Below are 19,932 nucleotides of genomic sequence, written 5' to 3'. Positions count from 1 at the left end.
GTTTTTGAAGCAGACTATGAATCCTAAATATGGATATTTTAGGGCTGCAAATATCCATGATCAGAAAGACATATTAGGGTCAATATGTTGCACTCAACCACAAAAATTAAGATTATTGTACTTTGTGTCTCAGAAAATGAAGGTGGATAAAAAAGCAGTGGTCAAGGGAAAATGGAAAAACCTGGAAGTAACAGCCCTAACCAAGTGGTGGTCAGAAGTAATGGTCTGGTGCAGTGTACCTAATGTGAAATTGTAAGAATATACCAACACCTGTGTAGCATCCCTGCGAATGTTGTTCAACCTAAATCTTATCACAAGGCAACTCCAGGCCTATACAAATGTAGCACAATAGTTTGAGACAACTGACACAGAGTTTTCCAAAAAAGTCAATGACATGAAAAGCAAAGAAAGGTTAAGGAACTGCTTCAGATATAAAAAGACTTAAGAAATAGACTTAAGAAATAGCTGAAGTTTGAATGAATCCTGGATTGACGAAATGAACAGTTGGTTCAATTATTTGGGGACTGTTTGGGATATGAGTTTGTTGATTCTATGTTTGTCTTATACTGGTGATCATGGTAATGTCATTATGAAGGTAGATGTCCTTATTCTAAAAGTCCTTTGCTGAACAGTTGTCTGTGTGTTTGTGTGTGTGTGTTATAATCTATGCAACTTCGTTTAAATCATCATGAGAGGTAGGGATATAGCTCAGTGATAGAGTACTTGCCTAGGATGCATGTAGCTCTGGGTTTTGTCCTCAGTAACACATACATACCTACATACACACAAATGTAATTACACTCCTTTTTTTATAGTATAGCAACATAGAAAAATATATACAATGTTTATATACAATATACTATATATATACATGCATGAATGTGTCATATACACACAACTACCTCTATATATTGAGAGGATGGAAGGGAAGGAAAAGGAAGAAAGGGAAGGAAGAAATAGCTTTTCATCTATACTTTTTGAGTTCTTTGCTGGGACAGACCATTGTAAGAAAAAGAAGATCAACAGGAGAAAAACAGACAGACGTTCATTAGCATGTGTGTTAGTTTTCCATTGCTGTGACAAAATACCAGAGAGAATGACTTATTTTGGCCATGGTTTCAGAGATGTAGACATTGGGTCTGGACTAATGTTGAATATCATGGTAGGGAGCACAAGAAGTAGCAAAACACCTCAGCCCAAGATGCAGAGAGAAAGAGAGAGGGAGAAAGAGAGAAAGAGTAAGAGAGAGAGAGAGAGAGAGAGAGAGAGAGAGTAAGGGATGAAGAACAAAATATATAGTTCCAAAAACTACCCCCCAGTGACCTACTTCCTCTAAGTAGGCCCCACCTCCTAGTTTCCACTATCTCCCAATGATGCCATAAAATTATAAATTAATCCATGGATTAATCCATTGGTGAGTCCAGTGCCCTATGATCCAGTCACCTCTGAACACTGCCTTGGGACCAAGCCTTAAACACATGAGCCTTTAGGAACATTTCATATCCAAACAATGATAGTATATATACCTCCTGTACACATGAGAGATTCCCAAGGAAATCTGAATAAATCTCAAAAAGTTATCTCTGAGTCCAGGCTAAAATGCCCTCATCCTCTGAAACATAGGACGCAGGGTGTGAGCAAGTCCTGGTATGGGGAAGTAATCCAGAAAACAGATGGTTGAGGATCATGATACATTTATTCTTAGACTCAAAGATCTTTGATGCAAAAGGCTCAAAGTCCTTTTATTCACTCTTAGCTCTCTCTTGACTGTATACTTTTCTCACCATCTGAACCTCAGACAACTTGGACTGGGCTGTTTTCATACCCGAGGTGCCCAACGTACCCACATTCTAATGGTCTGTTTGCATCCATCAAGTTCTCGCTAATACCACCAGATGCTGGAGGTATTGTCTCAAAACCCATGCCTAAGCCTGCCACTTGCCCTGTTGCCTATTAAATTGTATTTCTTGGGTTTCAACTCTTAAGAAGATTATATTCCAAAAAACATAAAAAGAAAGAACAATTAAAAACTTCTCTCTGATGAGATTTGGTGGACAATTTTTATCAATGTAAAAATGATTTTAACCCTCTCTGAAGTTTCTCAAACTTTTCTATTGTCTGTTGAGTTCAAACCACAAATATGGTGAAGCCTAATGCCTGTTAAAGTTTATTTCCAATCACACCCCTAGTTTCCAGATAGAAGCATTTTTTTCCCTGCTATACTCAACTACTTTAAGTAGTCTTAATGATAATCATTGAACTAGTGTAACAATTCCTTAATTAATGATGCAAGTGTTATAGTTTGCATCTTAAATGTCTCCCTAAAACGTACATGTTAAGGCTTGGTCCCCAGATGACAGCATTATTAGGAGGTGGTAGAAACTGTAGGAGGTGGGGCCTAGTGGGAGGAAGTTAGTTTATAGGAAACATGCCCAAGTAGGTTCTTGGGATCCTGGACACTTTTCTCTGTATTTTCTCTTCCACATACTTCTGTCATGATGTATTGCTTTGCTACAGGTCTACAAGCAACTGGGTCGAGCCACAGTTGTACTGAAGCCTCTGAAACCATAAGAAAAATTAAATCTTTTCTCCTTTAAGTTGATTTATCTCAGGTATTTTGGCATACCAATGGAAAACTGACTAACACAGCACATGAGGTGTTATTTATGATATTATATTCCTACATAAATCTCTTATTAAATCTTCCATTTTAGGAATGAGCTCTGTAGAAAATTCTGTAGAAATCCTCCATTTTATGAGTGAGATCTGTATAAAATTCTGTGGAGATCCTCTATGTTAGGAGTGAACTCTTGGGAGAACTCTGTTGAAAGCATCTGTTTTAGGAATGAATTTCATGGAAAGTTCTGTGGAAATTTTCCGTTTGTAAGTAAGATGTATGAAAAGTTCTGTAAAAGTCTTTCCTTTAAGTAGTGAGCTCTATGGAAAGTTTTATAGAAATTCTGTTTTGGGGATGAGTCTGCAATACAGTTTTTAAATATAAAATATGGTATTATTTGAAGTGAATTAGTAAATAATCCAGCTATACCACAACTTCAAATTCTTCAGCATGGTCCAGTCTAAAATGCCATAAGGCAGTAATAACATGTCTGAAATTAGATTGATTTCATAATTTAGGAGTACAACCTTCTAGTTTTAAAATGATAATCAGTGGATGTGGTTGGATAATTCCCATAACTTATACTAGTTTATCCATATTTTAACTGAAATCAACTCTGAATTTGATGGCATACTAGAAATTTACCATTTAATATCATGTTTTCACAAAATCCTTTGTTTTTAATGACTTAAAACTTAGATTTTTCTCTTCAAACCTAAATTTTATGACCTCTGTAGTCTCCGAGACTCCTTAAATATTTTCAGTTTGTTTCTGGAACCAGAGCAGATAGGCTGTGTATTTAATAGCACAACATTCCACACAGGATGAATGGAAAGCAAGTTGAGCTTAGTTGTATGTAAAATTTATTTCTTTTGAGTTTCTAACATTCTGAGTGGGATCAATAGCTCACATATATTTATAATAAATTATCAGACATTATTTCCTTGCTTAGTTACTTATGTTCTTTGCTTTTAAAAATAGGCATTGAACTAGTTATTCTGAGAATAAGACTTTGACTCTAGAATAAATTTATATTTAAAGGACATTTCTCTTTTTTAGAAATAGGAAATTGCCCACTAATAGTCTTAACTTTTGGAGATATTACCATGCAAATGCAAAAGATGAGTATATTGAGCATATTAAATAGTACTGAGCATTGTAATGATAAGTAAAAGTCATTTTATTATTCATAAACCCTACATACAAAGTATTAGAGAACTTTATGAACTTCAATTTTTTAAAAATAATGATCCATAGTTTATTTGAAAAGTTACTCTAAGTCCTATTCTTTAAAAATCTCAAGAATGAATTTATTCTTCAACTACTAGTTTTCTTCTTGGTCCTTTGGAAGTATTCGCTAATATTTTTGTTATTGTTGTTCTTTCATAACATTAGAAAGAGCTCAATAACTGTGATATATTTCCCCTAAGAAAAGTGTTTATCAGACTTGCTAGAAATTTTGAAACTTTACACAGTAACTCTAGACTCTCACATATCAAATGGTATTACAATGTGTGCAATGTAAAAACAAGCTTCAGCTTTCTCTGCCTTGTTGACATGATTAAGAGCCTTGCCTTCTCATTTCGAGAGGCATAACTAGTGTAGTGGGAACAAAGCATGAATAAAAAGAAGAAAATGAGCTCTCTTCCTTCTTTTGCTCTTTTTGGATGTTGGACCAAGCATGGGAATGATGAATGATTGGAAAGGGGAAAGGGCAAGATTAAATGTATTGTTTACTGAATGATGGGAATTAGTGTGCACAAACACAACTGGAAGCCCTAGTGCCCTGGACAGCACATTTTCTTAGCTTAAAGTACTGGAATGGAGGCTTCTGGGGACTTACACCAATTACCATGGTGCAAGGATATTCCATAGGCCCATGAGACACTCACACTATGGAACCTCTTGGACTCTTAATCAATTATGGCTTCCCCTTTCCCTTCACCATCCCTAAAGCCACCCATGCCCTAATCAGTCATGTTTCATTGCAGAAGTTGAATTTCCACATTGACTTTGCATAGCCACCTGCAGTTTGAATGAAGTCATATAAAAAAGTCACAGATTAGTTACGGATAAGTGATGAATAGATGGAATACAGATAAGTAGATTGTATAAATAGATAGACAGACATATACATACATATATACATAGATTTATAGGTAGGTAGGTAGATGGGTAGATGGATGAATGGAGGGATGAACAGACAGATAGATATATAGAAATAGGTGGATTAGTAGGGGAGGAAGGTGGTTAGGTAGATGAAATTATGGATGTATAGATGGATAGATACATATATACATAGATAGACAGATAGTTAGATTCTATTTCTGCACCCTTGTGGTTTCCATGTTAAGAACTCAGCCAAATTCTGTTTATTTTTTCTTGGCTTCTCTCTCTCATACAGATTGGTATTGTTACTGTTTTTTGTTTTGTTTTGTGTTTTCTGGTGGTACTGGGGTTTGAACTAAGGGCCTTGCCCTTGCTAAACAAGACTTCTACCACTTAGCCATGCCTCCAGCCCTTTTGTTTGTTTTGTTTTAACCATTTTTCAGGTAAAGTCTTGTGTTTTTGCTCCTGACAGTCCTCAGATCAGGATCTATCTATCTATGCTTCCCACAGAGATAGGATCACAGGTGTATGCCACCATGACTGAATTGTTAATTACATGGGGGTCTCACTAACTTTTGTCCAAGCTGGATTTGAAACACAATCTTCTCAGTCTCCACCTCCTTAGTAGCTTGGATTACAAGTGTGAGCCACATTACCCAATCTTGTTATTGTTTTCATGACAGAGGTGCTGTTACATGAATCATAACTGCTAAGAAATGTCAGCAAGCTCTTTAGCTCTTGATAAACATTTCATGCTGCATCCTGCCTCTGTTCTGTTTGTGCTGTGAGAAGATGTTCTTTTATCATATCCCCTCTATTTTTCTGCATCTTTATCCATTAGAGAGTTGCTGGTACTTCATGGTTTGTGTATACGGTATTTACGGTATTTACAGGATCCTGCTCTCCTTGAGAGACTGTGCTAAGGCTTTATAGTTTTGTCTTTCAGCATTTATTTAGGTGCTTTTTGTCCTTCCTGTTTGAATTTCAGGAAAACATATTCATAGGATATGTTGATATATGATATAAAGAAAGAACAGGTAAGACTTTGTAGGTGTGGATTCTGAGCCTTCCTCAGATTAAGGACTTTTCAGGGTTTGGAGTTTTTAATTTAAATCATGACTCTACCTTTCATTCTTTTTCGTGTTTCAATTAAACACTTATATGGTAATTTTCTTTTTTTCTGGCTAAAAAAAAATCAAGCTTATTAACTATGCCAAAAGTATGCCAAATACAGGAGTTTAGATCTATGGTATATTTGCTGCTGGACTATCATAAGCAGAGCCTTCTTAGATAGTGGAAAAACTCCAGAGAATGGAAATCTAAGTAAATTCAATTATCTGAAATAATCATTTATTAGGTATTTACATGTGCTGTGCATAAAGAATAAAGACTCAATGAATTTCTCTGAAAAGGGAACCTTGTTTTTTTCTGATTATGTGACAAGGGCCAGCTGCATGGCTACCAGAGCTCATCGAATTGAAGTTATCTAAATTAGGGTCTCTGCAGGCCAAGTATGAACCCAGGTTCATTTTCTTTTTATCCCCACTAGTACAAATTATCATGTTTGAGTAGATTTGTAAAATTAGCTATGACACATTTTCTCTCCATCAGCAGGAATACAACATGACTAAATTGTGCTTTGAAATCTTTTTTACTGTTTGTGAAAATAAGTAGAATATTTGATAAATACAAAAATGTAAAAAATCTTATAAAATCACTGGTGGTCCAGCTCATCCCAAACTAATTCAAATAATGTTATGTCATCTTTCTTTCCAGCTGTGTATATTCATGTCTGCATATACATAAGCACTTAAAACATACATATCCATATACTTATATGAGTAATTTTTTAAAATTTGTGATCACCTTGCCTCTGTACAATACTGGATTCACCCTAAAATTTCACCTTGAAGTTTTTCTATGTGATAAAATATTCTTTAAAAATCAAGAATTTTAAGAACTGCATAATATTATATCATGTAATTTACTTACCCTTTCCCTGAGTCTCAGATTTGTGCAATTTTTTATTTTATTTTATCATTTTTACATTTACTCACATGCGTATATATTGTTTGGGCCCCCTAACACCTCCCCTCCGACTCTTCCGGGAGATTTGTACAGTTTTTTAACTAACATTGGTAGGAATATACTGACAAAAGGCATGGGTGAGTCTCTGTCAATATATTTGTAGAAGAAACTCCTAGAAATGAAAACACAAAGTCAAAGAATAGGAAAGTATTGAGTTAGTTGATATCCACTGCTAAAAATGCTCCTGGAACTCTGCCTGTGATTGCATTTTTCACAATCAGTCAGCAAGAGTCTGTAGTCCATCAATTTGATAAGTTGGTAAATTACAAATATCATTTCCTTGTGCTTTAATTTGAATTTTTAGGTCCTAAAAAAGTTTAGCATTTTTATATTTATGATAGTTTATAATTATTTTCTTGTTCATCACTTGTCTGTTACCATTTTTAAAAAATTGGATGTTTTTTCCCATTGATTTGCTATTCTGCCTTGTCCTTCCTCCCTCTCTCCCTACCTTTCTTCCTTCCCTCCTTCCTTCCTAATTGCTTATAATATTCTTCCCCATTCTAAGATTAAGAATAACAATTAGAAATTACCTTTGAGCAAGGAATTCAGAAGTAATGAATTGGGATCCAAAGGTGGCAATCGCAGATTTTTAAAAATATAAATGAGATATGTAAATGTATTTATGAAATAAATACCCATAACCATAGATTTCTCTAGCTTTGGAGAGAAAAACTTGCTCATAAAATGCTTTTGTGTTTTCTTATGAAAAGCATTTATTTCAATATTATATCCTCTGAATTCATTTTCTGTTGTTGTATAACACATAATGGGTTAAAACAACAGTCAAACGTCATCTCCAAGTCTTCATGGGTCAGGAGTCTGAGCAAGGGATAGACAATTTACTCTACTCAATGTATCACCAGGTGGCGTCAAGTTTTCAGTCAGATTTCCTTCTCATCTGAGGTTCAGTCTTCTCTTCCAAGTTAAATAGGTTTTTGAAAGACTTCAGCTCCTTGAGATTGTGGGAATGAGGTCCCCATTTTTTTGCTACTGGTGGTCCTTGACCCTTTTCACCTTCCAAAGACTGTTCATGACTCATTGGTGAGTGGTTTCAATGGGCATTTCTCATCATACCGCTAGCTGTTTGTTTCTTCTTGGAGTTCTCCTGGAGCATATGTCTCTGACTCCTAGAAGAGATTAGTACCAATTTCATCGGATTAGGCCACACCCCAGGAAGGATAATCTGTTTTGATGGGAGTCAACTATTTAGTCAGCTAATTAGAGGAAACACATCTACTCTATTTGGAAGACCCACCTACCCTCAAAGGTAGCAGATTTTATAGGCCATACACACCAGAAGGCTGCCATATTGTGAGCTATCTCTCATTCCTGCCTACCATACCCATCCACAGTTTTCTGGATTTGTTGTATCTGCTCCCTGGTATAAAGTTGCTCTACATAAAAATGACCCCCTTCCTTTCCAGTATTCCCCAAATGTGGTTATATCTGCAGGTCATTCCAATTGCTTGGAATATCTGCTATTTTTGACATCCCAAGAGGCACAAAAGTCTGTATTGGTGAGCTTTCAGGAGAAGGCTGGGCCAAGCCCCTGCCCCCCCATGACATTGCTTTTTTTTTTAAATCTCAGGAACTGAGCCAGCTCTTCCCTACCCAGAACACGTGAAGAGCATTTCTCCAGAGAAATAAGAAGTAAGTCTAAAAATTTCCTTCCTCCTTCTCTTCCTTTTGCTCCCCCATCGCAAATCTATCAAACATATGTTTGTTAATCTATTTCTTTCTTCATCCTATCTTTCATTTGAACTAGTCAGATCATTCAGTCATGCATAAGGAAAGAAATGTAAAATGAGCCAACTTAAACATATATAAATAATAATGTAGCTTCATAAAAACTTTGGGACATGATTGTGAATAATTATTTAGGAAAGAATTACATATCAAAATACGCTAGTCACCAAGAGTTTCCTATTTATATAGGAAGCATTATATACAGGTTGAGTATTCCTTGTCTAAAATGCTTGGGGCTACAGGTGTTTGGGGTTTTAGAATTTAGAGTTTTTAAGACTTTGGAATATTTTCATACACATATTGAAAATATTGGGATGGGACCCAAGTCTAGGCAAAAAATTTATTTCTACTTCACATGTGCCTTATACTCATGGCCTGAAGATAATTTTCTACAGTATTTTAATATGCCTGAATTTTGACTGCGACCTATCACATAAAGTCAGGTGTGGAATTTTTCCACTTGAGGTATCATATAGCCTGGAGAGCATTCTTATGTTTTGGCTCTTACATTTTCCCCAAAATCTCATATGTTGAAGGCTTGGTCTCTAACACAGTAGTGTTCAGAGATGGGGGACTTTGAGAGATGAGTACTCTGACCTCATCGGTGGATTAATCCATTGATAGACTTACAGTGTAATGGGGTTTGAGCAAGGGCCTCTATTATAAAAGCAAGTTTTCTCTTTTGGCTTCTTGGCCACCATCAGCTGAGCAGCTTTCCCCTGCCATGGGCTTCCTCCATGCTGTGCTGCCTTTTTGAAGGCCTAAAAGCAGATAACTATGGAATGAAACCTCCTTTAAGTTGACTTCTCTCAGGTATTTTCTCATACTGACTGAAAGCTGACTAACATGAGAATTTTGGATTTCAGGTTGTCTGATTAGGGATGATCAATCTACGATGCTTGTATTGGTCTTCACCCTTCTTTACCCTAAGAATTAGTTGTTTTAAATAGATAACTCATCCAGTGATGCAGCAGATAGTTCCTCTGATATAAACCAGAATTCTTACTTATTTGCATTCATGCACACTATAATTATTTCCTTTTGATGTAAATGATGTGGAATTGCACTAAACAAACTGATTTCTTGCTAATAAGTGCTGTACTTTAGTGAATTTGCATGATTTAATTGTAATCAGCATTAAATTTAATGCTTGAGGTTGAAGTGTCACTGCATATGCTTGCACTTTGAAATGATACTATCTTAAGTAGTTTTAAATAGCATCATATTTTCTTAATATTTACTTTTTGTGTGTATTGATCTACATTTGATTTTATAAAAGGAGCTATATAACATCACTCTCTCAGATGGCCTCTTGCATTTTTCTGTGACCCAGTTGACTTTTACCCCCTTCCACCCATCTCAGTATCTTAAAAAATTGTTATCTACTATGTTGGTTGTTGACATAAACTCTATTTGACCTCGCTGTGCAAAGAACTTCTAGAATCCTGCATCTAGAAGGATAATTAGAAACTCTAGATGAGGATAAGAGGCTTTGCACGCACAACTGAGTACATGAATTTGCAGTTTGGGGGCTCTGCTCCCTTTGTGTCTTTCATTGCAGCTGCATGTTAGGTATGGAAATATCTTCCTAATCAGTGAAATGCGAAACTGAACACAGGAGGTGCTATAGTTTGGATAAGTGTCCCAAAAGGCTTGGTGTCAGGATGGTGCTATTGGAAAGTGGTGGAGCCTTTAAGAGGTGGGGTAGAGTGGGAGGAAGTTAGGTCACTAGAGGAGTACCTTGAAGGGGATATTGGAGCCCCAGCCTCTTCTGGTCTCTCATTTTTCTTCCCAGCCTCTATAAAGTGAATAGATTCTTCTCCTATATGACCCTGCTATGATGTGTTGTCTCACCACAGGCACAAAGGGAATAGGGTCAAGTGGACATGGAATGAAACAACTGAACCCATGAGCCAAAGTAAACTTTACCTCCTTACACATTGATGACTTCAGATATTTGTTAGAGATTGAAAGCTGACTAACACAAGAATTTGAAGTCTTCACCTCAGTTGCATGAAGATAATGAATAGGGCATTAGCCATGAAATTGTCTTGTTAGCTCTCACAAGCCAGATTGAATTCTAGTTTGGATTTCCTACTATAAATTTTCCATATTGGTCTTTTAGGGGTCACAGATCATCCCATAATAGTGACCTCCATATCTAGGTTCAATTCTAAGAGATACTCTGGAGGCCAGCTGTCCTATTAAAGTAACAGCATTTAGTCAACATTTAGGAACTATATACTATTCTTCAAGAGATTTGAGAGATGGAAACAGAATCCTGGAGTATTCCAAATCTTTTAGTAAACACTCGTTTTATGCATTTGGTATGAGAGAAAAAAATGGTAAATGTAAAAATAATTATTTTCTTCCCATGGACAAAGTTTCTTAAGTGGAAATTAATTTCATTTTATTAATAATAACCAGCTTCTTTGAAGAGTCTGCAGAATAATAATCAAAGGCACCTCATGTAATAGTGGTTGTTTCCTGTTGCCTAGGCATTTTTGATTTTACTCTTAAGTTCTCCTTTGCAATTACTGTTTATGGGTCTTGTGCTGTTACTTCAGCTGAACATGGTACCTTTGACAAACACATTTATTTTCCTACTAGAATCATTTGGAGGTAGGTGTGCAAGAATATGGAAAGCCAGGGCTGAATCTAACCTACTCTGGCTCATCCCACATCTTCATTTTTAATCTAAATGAAACAACCTCTGATCCTATTTTTCATGGATGATGGGAATTAGGATGAGTCATTACACCTGGCTGAAGAGATACCCTCAAGGTTAGATAAACTCATCTATAAATCATGGTTTCTGAATTTACTGGCCAGGTGACCCTGGACAAATCACTTAATCTCATTGAGCTGTCTTCATTCTTAGCAGTGGGATGACAATTAGGATTTAATTGTAGTGTATTTAAATATGGGATCTCCATATCACTCATCATGAACACTGGGGCAATGTGCAGACTGAATAAGTATGCTAATAAGAATGATGCTTACTTGACCTGTGTACCATTTCAATGGGATAGTGTTAGTTAGCTTCCCATCTTTATAACAAAATACCTGAGACAATAAACTTATAAAGAGGAAAAGTTTTATTTTGGCTCATGGTTTCAGAGGTTTCTTTGAAAGCTCTGAGGGTCACTTGGCTTCTTTGCCTGTTGGTCTATGGTAAGGCAATACATGATGGTGGGAGCATGTGGCTAGCAAAGCTTCTCATCTGGTGGTTGCCAGGAAATGAAGAAAGAGAGGAAGTAGCCAGGATCCCAATATCCCCTTCAGTGTTATGCCTCCAATGACCTAACTTTCTCCCAGCTCCTTGCAGTACCATCAATTAGCCCTTGGGGGACATTTAAGATCTGAAACTTAGCTTATTTATAATAAGCTTTTCACAAAACTTGCATATAACATTGCAAGTTGCAGCAATTGCTGCCTTTCTCATAATATTTGTTCTATTTAGACTATTATTATCATCATCCACTGGCAAATGGTCAGAACACAACAAACACTGTTTGCATGTGTATTCCACCTGACAATTTTCACTTTTTATGGTCCCAGTTGCATTATTTTTTGATTGATTACATTGGGCACCCAATGCAAAACTCACCACTCGGACACATTTATCTACATGTACCTTTCTTAACCTTTTCCTAGAATCAGCCTTCCAAAACCTCCTTAGGCTGACAGTGGCTTTATTGTCTCCAAAAGACCATTATTTTAACCTACTATCTAGGAAGAATGAATTGCCATCTTTCTACTTTAATGGAAATCTCAAGGCTTTCCTCTTGTGTTCTATGTTGTCCAAAGCCAATACAAGTGTAGTGAGTCTGCTGTGTCTTACTGCTCTCTTCAAGAATAGAGAGGACACCACTAACATCTAAAGCGGGGTGAAGAAGTTGTAACATCGTAGGATTTTAGGCTTCTTGTGTGAACGATTGTGCCTCCTTTGGGGACTGTGCCAAGACTGGCATTTTTGTTGCTGCCCATCAGTTATTCTTTCTATCCTTACTCTGTTCAGAGCCTGGACGAAGCACTATATGAGCTCCTCAATGTGGTGCATCATGTCTTTTGACCCTCATTGTATTTGGCCAGGGAAAGCAAACAAGTTGGAGGAGAAGGAGAGGGTTGTATGTATATCCATCCCTCTTCTTACCTCCCTACTAGGTTTTCCACAAAGAACTGTGTCCTTAACCCCTCAAAGATCATCATAATCCATGGTGACCACTTCCTCCCTTTTGGTCTTCAAGGTAGCACCAACTTTGGGGATATTCCCTTCCCTTGTGGCTTCTCTATTCCTCCTCACACCCCTGTTAGCCATCTTTTCAGTAAATTTTCCATGCATTATCCTGTTCTGTATATGCCTTCCCTTTTTTACTGGGACCATATAATGAATACTGGACCCATATTGCCACTTTCAGGAAGGTTGAAATCCATTCATAGATGACAAGTCTTCCCCACAGCAGAGAAAGAGTGGAGAGTGGGTGGTGCTGAGAATTAACAGCTTATGTGTATAGCAAACCCATTGAAATTTGTTGCTCCTTCAAGCTGATCAGAAATGTTTAACATAGTGACTAGTAGCTGGAATTCTTTGCCCTACAACCCAACCATTATGTAATGAATTTTTCCAGAGATGGAGCAGACCATACCTGCATCAATTTTCTTCAAATAATGTTGGTTAAGTGCACCTGGCTTTCTGTAATGCTGCCGAATCAGGATGCTGCACTCAGCACTGGAATTCTACAGTCTTTAAGGTATCTCTCAGGAAAGGAAGATTGATTTTATCTTATTTATTTATTTATTTATACTTTCAGTACTCAGGATTGAACCCAGGCCTGTACACATGTTAGGCAAGCAATTTACCACTTCAGCCATGTCCCCAGACCAAAGTTGATTTGATATAAAAACAAAGCTAGAAAAGTACACCAACTCTGCTGGTCTGTGATGCTCCTCCCCATCCAGCATGTTCTGCATGAGCTCAACAGTCAAATAAAGAAGTGAAGACATAGTAAGAAGGGACTTTTATTTCAATGGATTATTGCAAGAAGGAAAATGCTCTGAGTATAAGGAATGCAAGTGTCTAAAAGGCTAGATAACACTGGTTCTTCTTTTAGACAGGGAAGTAAACAACATTATAAAAAATGGAGTGTGAGGGAGTGGATGAAAGTGTGATCTGATAAGACTATAGATCTGAGAATATTTACCCAAGGAAAAGCCTGTTATCAGGCAAAGGATAAGGCATATGTCAGGGTCCTTGATGAAGGAGAGGAATTTTCCCAAGGTTTGAGCCATGATGAACAAGTGGTTCACCTAATCACTTATGAAGCAGAAAATGAGAATTTGGAGAGTCAGGCTCTGACTTTTTCCTAAACAAAAAGGGATACTCATGCATTTTTTTCTTGGTCACATTGAAAGTCTGTTCTTTGCAGTGAGCCATTCTGCAGAACACAAAATATGGGTGATATTAAAGAAAAAAATATTTGGTTATACTTGTTAAAGCATGGTAATTAGGCTTTATTCAGGACCATCATATAGGGACCAAGCCAATTGAGTTTTGCAGTGGTAGAAGGATATAGGCCTCAACTCCAAATAAATACAATATGGGCCAGTGAGAATTTATAGCCAATGAGCAGGTGGGGGTCAGTGAATGGAAAATTCCTAAAAGGAGAGCAGGAAAGAAGACGATGAAGGGGGACAGAGAATATGATCAAAGTACTTTATATGCATATTTGAAAATAGAATAATGCAACCCATTAAAATAGTTTAATAGGGGAAGGGGGAATAAGAAAGAGTAATAGAGGGGATGAATTTGATCAAAGTACATTATTTCTATGTATTGAAATATCACAATGTAACCTCTTTGTACAATTAATATATTCCAAAAATAGAAAGAGGAGATATCAGGGGTGGATGGAATTATGGCTCAATGAACCTAAGAAGGTTCATGAGGAGGACTAGCCAGGGTGATCAGACATCACCTGGGGAGGGGAGGTCAGGAATGTTATTAGCTATTGGGATGATCAGATTTGAAGGATGGGGGTTCTTCCTAAACTGACTTAGCAAGGCTCTTTGCAAAAATTGTATTTGACACAGTATTGCACCAGTGAGTCTAGGAAAAGATTAAGCCTCACTAAGATTTGGTCAGGTAAAATGCAACATTGCTGGTGACATGATTTCTACCCAAGGACCTCTTTTTCTTTGGATGGTAGTTGAAGTTGAGCACCAAGACAAAAATGTTCAAGGAGCCCAGCAAAAGCATGCATACCTAGGCTTGTGTGGCATAGATAAAAGGCACATCACAGCTATAAGATTAATGACAGATGTAGCTATGAGGTCTACTCAAGCATATGGCAAGGTTGATTCTATGTGTCACTTGACAATGTGATGTAACTACGTCTGGTGGATTTCTCATCCTGGATGGGGGGATTTCCAGAAGATAAGGCCAGGTCAGCACATATGCAAACTTCATAAGTCTTGAAACAAAGCTTACTCTTGCAAGAACAGTTAACACTTCCTTTATGGAAAAGACATGTGGTAACTGGCCCAGACTAAATACAGGCTTAGAAATCGAGGAAGAATCCCCAAGACTCCCTATCCTATAGCCTTCTGTCCCATGCTGCTGGCCTGCTTTTGCAATCTGTCTTGTAAGAGCGTTACTAAAATAAATGACTTGAGCATCCACTGGTATCTAAGAGTCTTCTTTTATGTAAATCAGATCAAAAGGAAAAAAGGAATCTCTGAGGAGGGTGACATGGCCTGCCTGAAACTCTTGAACACATCAGGTGGCCAAAGCATAGCTCATCACATGATCAAGTATCAGGCAGACAAGCTCTGGCTGGGCCATCAAACTGTAGAGGCTTGGTTTACCAGGCCTGCCTCCAAGGAGAAGGCTTCTCATGGAACTATGTTATGAATCTGTCACTGATGTGAAAACCATGGGTGGAGGGTAAATAGATCCTCTGTGGAAATCTTCCCCATCATTAGCTTTCTTATTCCAAAATGGGAGTGGAAGCTGGAGATGCCCTGAAGGAAAGTATGTATCCTAGTTAACATGTTTGATGCTTTTATATAGGTGGAAGGATGGATACATACATACATAGATGACAATAGATAAATAGGTGATACAGACAAGAAAGAAAAATAGGTAGATATAAATGATCAATTTCAGATTAGATAGATATGTAGATAAATATGGATGGATGATCTATCTACCTATCTATTGATCTATCTATCTAAATAAAAGAGCTCTATTTGGCTCACTGTTCCAGAGGTCCAAAGGCAAAACATTGATTTTTCTCTTGCAAAATCCTCAAGGCAGCAGACATCACAAAGTTCAGAATGTACACAAGAGGGAGAGATCACATTGTCAGAGAGGAAAGCAGAGCTTCTAACTTTGGAAGAAACTGAGTTGGGAAGTTCAGTAGAGCTGCTGGCTCATGTTGAGTGTATCCCAACATGTGTTGTTGTGTAGGTTTTTCTTAAATCTGTTGTTGCTTGGTAATTTCCATTGATTATAATGATTTTCTGTGCTGCTTGGCGAGGGAAGGTTTATGAGGGGTTATAAATGGGGCTAATTAGGAAGATGCAAATCGCTTTTGTGGCTGTTTCAAAACATTACAATAACCCATAATTAAATTATGTTGCCAAATTATTTGTTAATTGTCATCTTCCTATTGAGTTTATTTCATCAGGAAATTTCAACCACAGTCTAATGGGTAGAGCAAGGAACATGTGCAGGTGTCTGGCAAAGAAGGGCAAGGATGCTTGTTTTGTTGGAAAATGCTTGCTTTTTAAGGGTTCTTTCTCCATTGGAACACTTTTCTTTTTCTTTTCCATTTCAAATAGATGATGAGTTTGCTTATGGACTGATAGGACATTCTGATTGGGAAAGAATAATTCTTTAATTCTTTATGAAATAATCCCTCTGCAGTATCCCTCACAAATCGGGTTTCTCAGTCATCACCCACACAAGCCATGGGAAAGATGGGGTTGGGCAGGCTGGTCATTCTATGGTTGAGCAGCTCTTGTATCATGCTGTTTCATGTTTTGGACAGTCCGTTAGCTCCGGCCTCTGAGACAACAGTGGAATCCTTTTACTCTTCCACAGTCATTTGAGCACAATGAAGGAGTACTCAAATTTAAAGGACACCTCCCAGGTTGTTTTCTGCTCTGGGTGAAATGTGACTAATTCCAGACTAAGCCGGTCTTTAAAATGGTCTTTGTACTCATTACACATCCTGTTTACTTTCTCCTTGCTATGCCAGAGACTCTCCTTCCCTCTTAAATAGCAGAACTGAAAGTCAAATGCTGGTCTGACTCATATTTCTTGTCTTAAAAATGACTCCCTATTCATGGGTACTAAAGCAGCATTAAGTAATGAAATCCATTTAAAAGTTTTGCGATTAAAAATGGGGGTTGGATAAGAAAGAGAAATAGAGGATGTGAATATGGTCACTTTACAAGTATGTATGGAAATGCCATAATTAAACCTCTCACAGTTTCAATTAATATCCGCTAAAAAGAAAAAATATCTTCTACGTCATTCCATCATTCAGTTGGCTAAACTTACTTTATATTAGATTAAAATCTGCACGTGAGTTGCAGTTAAGCCACATAATCACATTATTATCCTGTGCAGCTGATTATTTTTAAGCAAATAGATTATGTATCTTACCCACTGTATTTAACTTTCCTAGTTTTCATCCTTTGTTTCCACTTACCAAAGCCTTTCTAAATCTCTGTTCTCATCCAAAGCATATCCTGTCATCCACATGCTGGGTGAATATTCCGATAGTCCTTTCATGCAAATCAATGATACAAATTGCTGATCAGTGCAGAGATGCATAGCACAATGTCAAAACCCTTTTGTGTATGGTACCGTAATCAGTGCTCCTTTGAAACATTTATTTAGCCAGCTACACCTCACAGATAATGTAACATGAGATTTTCAAATTCCATCTAGCATAACTCTTCATCCTATATTCTACTGTGGTTAGTACAAGGAAGGAGAAATCTGTTATCTTCACCTTTAAAGTACAAGAGGCTACATCATTCTTAAAAGCTCAGGATGGTACCAGTTAGCTTCCTAAGTGCACACAAACCTTCTGTAGAAATATTAACTCAGGAACCTCACTGAAGGAAAATCTTGAGTTAATTAGTCTCTAGTTTTGAGCATATCACCTTATTTACTTAAAATGATATGGCTATCTACAAAATAACATCATCTCGTGTGCCTCTCTTATCAGCAAATGTGTCTATAGACATTTACTTAATAACTGCCACAGTTTGTGACTATGCTGGGTACCTTTTTTTTTTTTTTTGGCATTTTCATATGCGCTGCTGAAGTCTAAATGTTTCTAATCCCAAAGATTCCTATGTTGAATCTTCACCCCCAAGGTGACAGTATTAGGAGGTGGAGTCTTAGGTGATTAAGTCATGAGGGTAGAGCCTCATGCCTGGGATTAGGGTCCTTATCTATAAAAAAGACTGCACAGTGTTCCCTTCCCCTTCTACTATATGAGGACAGAGCCAAAAGAGACTATCTGTGAACCAGGAAGCAACTCTTACCTGACACCAAATCTGCCAGGCCTTGGCTTTGGCCTGCCAACCTCCAGAAATGTGAGTGACAAATCTCTGCTGTTTGTAAGCCACTTGGCTATGCTATTGTGTTTCAGCAGCTGGAATGGACTGAAACAACCTATAAAATGAGGGTTTCTATCCACTGGATCTCCGGTAACCTTTCTGTGTATAAGAATTCATGGTTGTAATAGCCTCTTGCATTTGTAAGTTGAAGTTTCTTACTTTGTAGAACATCTCTGTTGCAGTTCAATTTTACTTTGCTCATTCTGGATTCCTTGGGTGAATTTTTTTCTTCCCAAGTCATATCCTCTGTATGGCATTAAAAGTTGCACAGGAGGACAGTGGAAAATTTCCTGCAAAAACCCCTTGCCTGAGCATTTAGGAAGAGCTAAGGCAACCTTTGGAAATCCAACAGCACTTTGAAACAGTCGGCTTGGGTCTAGAACCATTTCAGGGGGACTGAAGGCAGCAACTATCTCTGTGTTTAAACCCTCTAGTGAAAATAACTCTTAGCTCTAAGTCTGCCTTTATACCAATGCATGTTGGATCATTGGTCCAAACGTAGCTCAGATTTAATAATAGGAGACAAATGGGGGTGTGCAATGAGACCTTTGAAGTCAGAATAACCTAATGTTGTTTCTTTTGTTGGAGGTCCCCAGAATCCATGATTTGCTAGAGGACTTCCAAGTTCAGTTGATAGTGGATCTCATGGCTAAGATTTATTACAGGGTACACAGAAGAATCAAGAAAAGGGCAAGGTACCTGGGATAAAGTCTGGGGGAAGCTAAGCACAAACTTCCATATGCCTCACCCTGTGTAGTCACATAGTATATACCTAAATCCTCCAGTCATGTGTTATCCACACATGGGAAATACCATCTATCAGGGAAGTTTCATAGAGACTCAGCACCCATGGGGGTTTGGGAAGCTGGTACTACCAAAATTGCAGATTCTCAGAAAGGAAGCTGGTGGCATAACACACATTGTTGATCTCAGGCAGAGTGAGCCATTATTATCAGATATGGGAATGGTGAGACCATTTCCCCAAATCCAATTCCCAGATGCCAGCTAAGAGCTAATCTTGCAAGCCTGCCTTTTGAAGGAAAGCAGTCTCTGTTCAGTATACAGTATACAGTATACTTTATACAGTATTTCTGAAGTGTTTTTCTAGTCATTATCATTTTAAGGAAATAACTCTGTCACCATGAAATCCTAGAAGCATCCCAGAATATCAAAAGTGGAGGATAATACTGAAACATAGCCCATTGTTTGATTTGTAGACTGGGAAGTCAATCCCATTCATTTTTTCTTATCTTACATTTTTATGAGATATAATTAACCTACAATAAAATGCATAGGTCTAAAAAATTGTTTGATTAATTTTCACAATTGTATGCATACAAATACTAACCAACCTAAATAAACATAAAATACTTTTGTTATCACCTTGGAGTATTTGTGTAGACCTTCTCTAATCAAATCCCAGGCACAAATAATCACTCTTGTGATTTCTATCCTGGTAGGTCTTTTCTTCCCTCTTTTAGGACTGTATTTTATGGACTCATGCAGTATGTATTCTTTAGTGTCTTCTTTCTTTTGCTCAACATAATGTGTTTGAGACCCCTCTACATTGCTCAATGCATCAACACTTTCCTTATTTTCATGGCTGAACAAGAAGTATGACATTGAACAGATCTGCATCGTTTCTAGTTCAGGGTTACTGTGACCAGGGTTTTGTGTGGATATGAGTATATACATTTTTTGTAGTATAATTACATGCTAGTAAAATA

At 37.4% G+C, this 19,932-nt stretch overlaps 1 protein-coding gene across 13 annotated transcripts in view; it reads left to right on the top strand.

Annotated features, from left to right (window-relative positions):
* The window catches only part of Sts (steroid sulfatase), a 278,787-nt gene that overhangs the window by 62,924 nt on the left and 195,931 nt on the right, over positions 1 to 19,932 (top strand). For 4 of the 13 annotated variants that reach the window (XM_074062825.1, XM_074062822.1, XM_074062820.1 and 1 more), the window contains exon 2: positions 8,406 to 8,467. The exons of 7 other annotated variants lie outside the window; for them this stretch is intronic. Coding sequence is in view for 1 of the 6 variants with exons in the window: in XM_074062818.1 (XP_073918919.1) it covers positions 13,235 to 13,317 (83 nt within the window). In the remaining 5 variants the exon portion in view is untranslated. Of the gene's footprint in view, positions 1 to 8,405; positions 8,468 to 13,194; positions 13,318 to 17,991; positions 18,182 to 19,932 lie in introns of those variants that run through there. 2 more of the 13 variants (XM_074062818.1, XM_074062824.1) reach the window with 2 other exon arrangements.

The sequence above is a fragment of the Castor canadensis genome, chromosome X, assembly GCF_047511655.1.
Source record: "Castor canadensis chromosome X, mCasCan1.hap1v2, whole genome shotgun sequence".
NCBI classification, from domain to species: domain Eukaryota; kingdom Metazoa; phylum Chordata; class Mammalia; order Rodentia; family Castoridae; genus Castor; species Castor canadensis.
The sequence above is the reverse complement of the archived record's forward strand: the minus strand, read 5'-3'. Positions and strand labels throughout refer to the sequence as shown.